This window comes from Strix aluco, chromosome 4 (assembly GCF_031877795.1).
Source record: "Strix aluco isolate bStrAlu1 chromosome 4, bStrAlu1.hap1, whole genome shotgun sequence".
Taxonomy (NCBI): domain Eukaryota; kingdom Metazoa; phylum Chordata; class Aves; order Strigiformes; family Strigidae; genus Strix; species Strix aluco.
Genome location: NC_133934.1, coordinates 43,245,972 through 43,254,743, shown reverse-complemented (window position 1 = coordinate 43,254,743; position 8,772 = coordinate 43,245,972). Strand labels below are relative to the sequence as shown.

General features: G+C 35.0%; 1 protein-coding gene across 1 annotated transcript in view; it reads right to left on the bottom strand.

Annotated features, from left to right (window-relative positions):
* Window positions 1–3,092: 3,092 nt before the first annotated feature.
* The window catches only part of SH3RF1 (SH3 domain containing ring finger 1), an 89,593-nt gene continuing 83,913 nt past the window's right edge, over window positions 3,093–8,772 (bottom strand). The window contains exon 12 of the mRNA XM_074822848.1: window positions 3,093–5,829. Coding sequence (XP_074678949.1) covers window positions 5,661–5,829 — 169 coding nt within the window. The 3' untranslated portion in view covers window positions 3,093–5,660. The remainder of the gene's footprint in view (window positions 5,830–8,772) is intronic.

Sequence of the window (8,772 nt, the reverse complement as noted above, 5' to 3'; positions counted from 1 at the left end):
AATCAATGAAGTAGCACTGATTTGCAGTAATTGAGAGTCCAACCATGTGTTCTAATGCCAAAGAATCTGGATATTTTAAGGGCTTATATTGCCTTCCTGTTTGGGAAGGGGAGTGTGTGTGGGGAAATCACAGTCCGTTTGCTTTGTGCAATGGGGTTCATCTAAAATAGCAGAGACAAGAGAACACCTGTACAGATATTTTAAAATCCTGACATTTTCCTTTCTGCCTTTGTAATTACAGTGTATTTTTTCTTGCTGCGCTAGCCAAATTTCCACTCTACACTCCTGTACAGGCTGTTCCCAACACTCTGAAATTAGAATGTAGCTAGTGTTTGGACACATACTGTGAATTGGTTTTGATCTAAATGACTACTAGATGCAAACATCAGAAGGCCTTTGGGTTCTGCATGCCACAAACTGAACCATAATATGGGCACTAGAGTTGGCTGCAAAGTACAACCGAGTGATATTCATTTACATGAGGAATTTTTACAAGTTGATGTTACTATGTTTAAATTGTCTTTACTCCACTGAGTAGGAATAGCAGAGAAGAGCTGATTTTGACACTTCTCTTTTCAAAGGAAATAGTATAGCAGAAGGAATGGATGAATAGTAATTTCTGACATTACTAATATTCAGTGTAACTGTTAGGATTTGATAGGCACGCATGAAATGCTCATTAGGTTACATTTTGAATGGCTTTTGCATGCTGCAGATTGGACATAGCAAATTAATTTTTTTGTTCCTTGTTTCAGGCTGACTTTGATCAGAGTGTTCTTCAGCTGTTACAATGGCTCAGCTATGTCTCTCACCCACAGAATTCAGTCTCTAGGAGACTTCTCTAGGGGAAGGGTTCAGATGTTCCAGCTGCTGATTGTATTCAGAGGCAGGTCTAATCCATTAGAATCTACTTACAAATTCACAAAAAGTCTTTACTTTCAAAACAAGTTTTGTATCACATACCTCACAAGAACAGGAAACATCAGGAAACTGAGGCTTAAAAAGGTGAGACCTCGGGTGTTCAAGAGCAGCTTCTAACTTCCAAGGCTCTCAACAAGTTTGTCTCCTAGAAAGTAAGAGCAATTTGGATGACACTGTGGAAGGCGAATGCATTGCATCCACACCATTTCCCAAGAGTCCTCTAGTATTAGTGTTACTGCATAGAAAGTGGACACTACCCCTGTTTATTAATGCAAACCTGCAACTCCTGATGTGTTTTTTATTTAACTTAGTACTCAGTGTGATATATATATTCTTAAAGCACACCCATCATATCAAGCCTTTCATGTAATTCAGGAATACAGATGCCTAGTTTGAGATTTCAGATGTGTTTTGACATGAGAACAACAATGCAGCTCAGGCCTACGGCAGCAGCAGCTGTTCTAGACACGAGCAGCAAACAAATACAAGCTTAAGAGACTAGGTAAAGACTGAGGGCTGCATTTTCAGCCTTAGACATCCAAGTTACTCCTACGTCCTTTCACAGAGCTGGATTCTAGTAACTGAGGTAAGATCACAAGTAAGTTCGCTAAGATTCAGGTCCCATATACAGGTCTTCCAAATACTTTTCTCTTTCCCATTTTTTCCCCACATTTAATGTCCATGTCCTCCCCATCCACCATCACCATTCTCAGCTCTTTTATTTCTATATACAAATATTTCAAGTATGCCAGCTTATGAATGATTAAGTCATTCAAAAGAATTATGACACTGGTTTTGCTGAAGTGAAAGTTTCGATCTCCTTAAGATTTACCATTAACCATTGATCAAAGTGCAGAGAAAGTGCACCCGAGAGTGACTTGAGAAGTATGCATATTGCAGATTCATGATAAAAATCCAAAGATGATGGATGGGTGCACTGGCATGTCCTACAAAAACCAGTGGCATCACTATTTATTGTGCACATATATGAAAGACTATACCATAGGAGTTTTAGTAATGCCAGACACAAATTTTTTTAAGTAGACAAGTGGATTCATGTGCTTCATTAAAGTCAATATACACCTTTAAACACATTTGCTTAAAGCTACTGGAAAGAACAAGCCATTTAAAACATTTTGCCAGCCCTGTGAAAAAAGCCAGAATGCTCAGAAGCCATGTTTTTAAGCCTATGCAAAACTATCATAATTGTCATTACTGCTATAAGGCAGAGGTAATGAAGTGAGGGTGAACAGGATTTCAGGGACCTTTGGCAAGCCAGACGTTAAACACATATTAGAATTACTCAATAATCACAATACCAAAAAAAAACCCCAACCCAAAGAAATAGTCTTACTTCTATATGCACAGCCATGATGTTTTTGTGTGTACTTTTCTCCTATGGACACACTGATGTCAGATCACAGTTCTGAAAAACAAATAAAGCTGCTTTTCTATATTCTCTATTCTGCATTTCTACAAATCATATTGCCTCCTCCACTTAATTAAGGAAAGTTAGACTAGATGCTCCTTCTTTACAGAGAGGACTTAATGCTGCATCACTCACTGCTAGCAGAATCTAGGTCCTGGTCAGTCTTAAATAACGAGGAGTCTATCGCAGTATCTGAAACATTTAGTCTCTAAACATTTTTGCAAACACTTTTAGGATTAACTTTCTACCATTTTCCCAGCAGCCACATGTATATAGTAGACACGTAACCGCATTCAGATCAAGAAAATCTCCTAGTTAGGCAGTTACTGTCTGACTGCTGTGCACAGCAAACTTCTTCAGGGCAAACGAGTCTTTTCCCACCAAACACTTTTGCCCTCAGTGAAAGTTTGGGTAGATGCTTCACCCTCAGGGTTAGGGACTATCTCTCAGTATACTCCCAGCATATCCACTACACTTCTTCCTCTAGGGAAAGCACTTCATAACTATTATGCACCTGATATGCTGTTGACAAGACCAAACTAGTCAGTCATGATCAGACTGAGATGGAAGTTACCTACCTCTTCTGAAGTTACTTGCAGAAATAAGGAGACTGAAAAGATCAGCCAGATCCTCTCTTTTCTCTACAATTTTTGCATTATATTTATAATTCCAAACTTCAAACATTATGGAATCTGGAGACTTTTTCTCTATGAGCAGAAATATCCTCCTATGAATTCTGAAATTAAGTTCTGGTAATTTTATTGTCAAATTCTTTACAAGTAATTTATGTTTAATGTTTGCGTACACATTTTGATTTAGCTGTTTGCTAAGAAAATATTTATTAAGATCAGAAGTTTAACATAGTAAATCAAACACTTAACATTCACTGGACTTCAAACATAAGATATAAAATACCTTACAAAATTTTTTTATGGGATTACAGAAAGCAAATGCACAGGGTTTGTCTGTTTCTACACTGAATTAATCCCAAGCCAAAACCAAAAATAACCCCTAAAAGATCACAAAAAAGGCATGATAAACTGCATTTTTGTCATTGTTGCACTGCTATGTAATAAGCCCTTTTTACAAACATTTACTTAATGTTAAAAAAAAAATCAATTAAAAATGTATTCCAGCTAAAAGAACTATTGGATTAACAGGTGATTTTTAACTGACTTTACACCATGAAATTCTATTAATAGAGGTACCTTAGTCACTTAGTTTAAAATATGGAGTAGAGATAGAAAAAAATTAACCTTTAGTAGTCTTTAATATAAAATGCACTAAATTTTCCAAAATAAGATTATGACACACTAGTGCCAAGTTATGCTGACAAAAGCTGATATCAGCTTCCTTCTAACTAAAATTCATTTCACAAAACCTTTATATATTACATGAATATTCAAGTAAACTATTTAAAAATATTTTAAAATGCAAAAACTGAATTATACAGTGTTTCAGAGAGATGGTTAATTTGGGAATGCTGTCATGTCGAACTATATATATAGATATATTTTTTCTTGTTTTTAAGACCATCATGATACTACCTGATATTACAAGAAATCCTTGTCATTAACACTTGATACTTTTCAATGTATAACTTCAAAAAAAATTATAAGGATTTAACATTTCACTGTGTACTTGTTCATCACTGTTTCTGTGTACTGTGCGACACTGAATCACACTACTGGCTTCCCTTTGTAAAGTGCTGAGTATCAGCCAAATTACATCAGATTTAACTGGAGATGACAATGCTCAGCGTCTTGCAAAAAATCACCATTAAATTTCTATAATCAAACAGTAAAATAAAAAACCCACAAGTTCAGCTGAGTAGCGTGTGTGTTCACCAGTGTCAAATCTCTTAACAGAACCCTGAAAGACTAACAACGCTTTTTTTGCAGGCTGCATTCTTTATATCCACCAGCTGCAATGACATTAAAATATTTTATTAATTATTCAAACACTGGACACCTTCTCTGGTTGAAGGTGAGTTGCTCACTAGTTTTGGTCAAGTGGCTTTTGGGAAACTTTCAGAGCAAAATAACCCGGCAACAGGAAATTGGAATGGAAAATGCCAACCATGCACAGTCATATTACTGCAGGAATTGAGTAACACATGCAAGACAAAGAAGAGGTCAGAACATACCAAAGTAGCAATGGTTAAGAAGTTAGTAAAGTTTTCACAGTGTTTCATACAGCCTTTTACTTTAACACAAGTGCATCACTTACCACCACTATTGCTCAGACATTTTAAAACATCTCTTGGCCATGCAGATCAGTTTGAGAAGAAAACAGCAAATTACACTTCTTAGGCATTTTTAGACATTAAGTACAACTTATAATTTTATTTTTTATATTCAGTCTTATCAAACAGATGTTTTCAAGATATAGTGTTGGGCTTTAACATTCCTTCCAATTTTTTTGGATCCTAAGCACTAGATGCCCAAAGAACTGGCCAAATATACAAAGCTAAGCTTCGTTCAAATAGCCAAGTTATTATATAAACAGAAGGTATGGGGAATTTCTTATTGGCGCTCCTAAATTTCTTCCTTCCTAACCTTGAGATGATCCTAACCTTGAGATGGTTGAATTTTATTCACTTGTTCACATACATCTTTGCCTCCTGGAAACATTACTCTACTGGGGTGACTTATGAAGAAGTAGAACTAGACTCAAGAACACCACTGACTTTTTTTTTTTCTCTGTCCAAAGAACAAAATACACATTTTTTTTCCCCACTTGGCAAATTCTATTTGACGCCACATCACCACCACTCAACATTAATTCATAAAACAGAGACTTACTCCACTGTAAGACACAGCAGGGGAAAAATGTCCAGAGGATAAACGGGAGGCTTTTTATCAGATATAATTGCTTGCTCCTAAGGAGAGAATCCAGCTTCCCCTTAGTAATTCTTTCATAAATTAATAATTTGTTAAAATCATAGTCACAAGAATTTTAGCTATTACACAAAATTCAAGTTTAAAAAAACAAGAATAAATTAGTTACAGCCTTGTAAACAATTGTTCATTTATGTAACATACTTGGGGGGAAAAAAAAGTTCCTCTATATAATAAATCAAGACAGTACAAGGCACACATCACACTTAAGAATCCAAAGTGATAAAACCAGCAGATGCCTTCATCTTCTTTGTTCGCTGGTGTAATTGTGCTATAGACACTGTAAAAATATGTAGATTTTTGTTTACATTACAGTCATTTGAAAATATTTCATGACTGTGCTTTTTCTGGTAAAGTATTTGTGCTATTTTACAGAACAGTATGATTTGAAGCTCTTGGAATTAATCTTCTCAAATGTTCTCTACAAAGCTGCCGGGGAAAAGGCCAGTTTTTCCATTTCGTTGCAGAGTGCCTTTGAACCAGCCATCCTCACGTTTTTTGTGTACAAAAACAATGTCACCTTCCTTAAGTTCAAGTTCCGCTTCGCTCTGTGGAGGATAGGATACCACAACCCTGTACCTGTGTGATTAGGAAAAAAAAAACCTTCGTTTAGGTTGGCTTTATTGTTGTTTGTTTTTTTTTTTTTTTTTTTTTTTTTTAAACATTGCTTTTAAAAATATTCCTGTGCCTGTTAAAACTTATGAAAACAGGAAACTGCCTAGACCTGTTTGTGGAGTACATAGTAACTTAAGTACATCCTGAACAGAAAATAACAATAGTAATGTAATGAATTTAAGTCAAATGTATGCATCTCCTATCAAGTTTTTTTCACCAAGATACCTGTAAAAATATATACCATGGTTAAATAACAGGAGAAAATTGTAAACATATTTTTGGATAAAAATTTGCAGACTCTTCCAGTCAGCCTGACTCAGCAATAATCAAAGCAGTCACAGCAGTAACTGGGCATAATTTTACAACTGTATGTTTAATATGATATTATCCCAGAGTACGCTCTTAAGGAAAGGCACAGAACAAAAAGCAGCAATTAACAAAACCAATTAATCTGCATTGTTGTTCTAAATTATTTTTGTTTATCTTAGAAAGTTTTCAGGATAGAATGCACGCCATCTTATTTGGACACAGTTGCACAATTTGTGTACTACTATATTAAAAGTAAACATTTTTAAAAGTGTTCAACTCAATTTTCTTAAGCACCTGACAAAAGTGTATTTTTTTCAGTTTTTCACAGTAACATCATTTTTCAAATAAGAGCACATTAAAAAGAGGCTACACTCTTCTATATTTTTAAACGTGCATAACACCACTCAATCTCTTCTACCATGGTTTGAGTTCACATCAACCTAAAATTTAAGTGTCACAGCTCTGTAGACAATTGCGTCAGCTTCTTTATCAAGTTTTCTGACAGATGTTATAACTCAGTTTCTAGTTACACAACCCATAATGTCTGCATGTTGAAATCAAGTAGAATCCATGGCTGACTGTAGAATTCAAAATCTTCTAAGGTTAAGAGCCTTAAATACAGTGCTAGGAGATCTGTTGGATAAAATCTGATTTCCAGTTAAAAGCAGAACACTTTGCACTCATGAAGATTATGTATTACTTAATAGACTTAAGATAATTATTATCTTAATAACTGTTAATTTTACTTCATCTTAATAAACTGTCATTGTTGCACATTTTTTGCATGTTTTCTGCATATTTTGTGAAAACAAAAATAACAGGGTACTTCTAGTAAAGGATGGAATACCAACTATAACTCAATACACATGTAATAATACAAGTTAATTCTGTAATACTGAAATGGAGAAAGATACTATATTATAGTAGTACATTTTGCTTAAGAACATGTAAACCAAAAATTAAGTCTGCCCATATAGTTAAAAGTATTCAGAAAAGAGTAGCAGCACTGTGTAAATAAAGTCTCTTGGGAAATCTATGTATAGCAAATCATATTAGAACTTAATCAGTTGTCAAATGTTATTTATTAGTGACTTACAAGCTATGACTTTGTTTCAGTCATGACAATCTGCAGATTTCAGAGCACTGGAATTATTAGATTCATGCTTCGCAGAAGTTAACAAACCAATTACAAGATTTATTAGTGTACAACTTCAGAATGCTCCTCACCCAACCTAGGCAGCATAGCAGATGCCTGCACGAACTTCTGCTCTGGGCAACTTGGGTTTTAATGCTGACTTATGACATAAGAAGCAAACAAACTGTATTTAATTAAGACTGTAAACTACTTGATATAAAACAATAGCCTCTACTCTGGCAGGAGAAGGTAGTAAAGGATAAAGAACTACAATAAAGCTATGAAGAACTCCTGCTATTGTAATAAAGCGCTTGCTTTCTGGCTGAAAATTAACCAGCACACTACATAACATACATATAGCACTAGTTTTATCCAAAAGAAAGCCAGTTAAAAAATGGGTTTCAAGAAGGATCCTGCCTTAACTTGCATTCTGTCAAGTTCGGCCCTGTAAACATTTGTCTTGAAATACACTTGGTTTCAGTTTCTAATGCTGTCCATCAGTAACATCTGTGCTCTCCTGAATTGATAGACTAGTCTGTTCTTTCCCTAGCTTCTGCTGCTACCTTAAAACCAACATCTTTGCAAAAGTGTGTTAAAAAGAGTGTTAAAACCAACATCTTTGCAAAAACCCATCTTCCCTTTGCCCTCCCTCGAGGATCACTGATTTGCGCAGAAATACTGTTCTCTTCAGCTCTTTGTACAGTTTTGAACTTCCTCAACCCTGCAGTAATTTAGTACTTCTCATTAACTTTTAGCTTCCCAACTACTTTGATATCAATCTTGTAATCTAATTTCTAAAACAAAGCATAATACCCCTGGTGTTAAAATGCTATTTTACTATATTTTTCGATGTTTAATGAGAAGGAACCCATCAGGCTTTGCACCTTTAAATCTTATCTTCTTTTGTTACGACAAGCCATCAAATTTTATGGCACATTTTACAAATTCTATTTGCCCAAATAAAGGTGATCAGATCCAGACTCATCACACATTCACACAGCTGTCTATTCAGATCACCTTTGATCAGCTATGGAACAAAAACTATTTTTCCATCACCTATTTCATCATCTACAACATACTGCCAAAACTGTCAATTTCATGCAGAGTAAAAAGCTTATGCTTCAGCTCAAAAGTTCATTGCCAGGTCCCTGGAGAAAAATAATCACATTTACTAAGCGTGACCTATGTTTTGGAAAAACATGTTCATTCCCACATGTTTGACTCTTCCAAAACACTTCCTTGTTTATCTCCCTATTCAGTCTTTGCAAATGTTTTCAATGTCTGAAGGTGAAATTTGCAGATCCTTTGTGAGCACCTAATCTATTTTACACAGACCTAAGCTGCACAGTATATATTTTCTTCTATTTTCTTTGACTGTCTTATGCTATTTTTCATTATTTTTCAAAATATTATCCTAATACTTTATAATCAGCTAGTGATAAAATATTAATATTGTAAGAAGT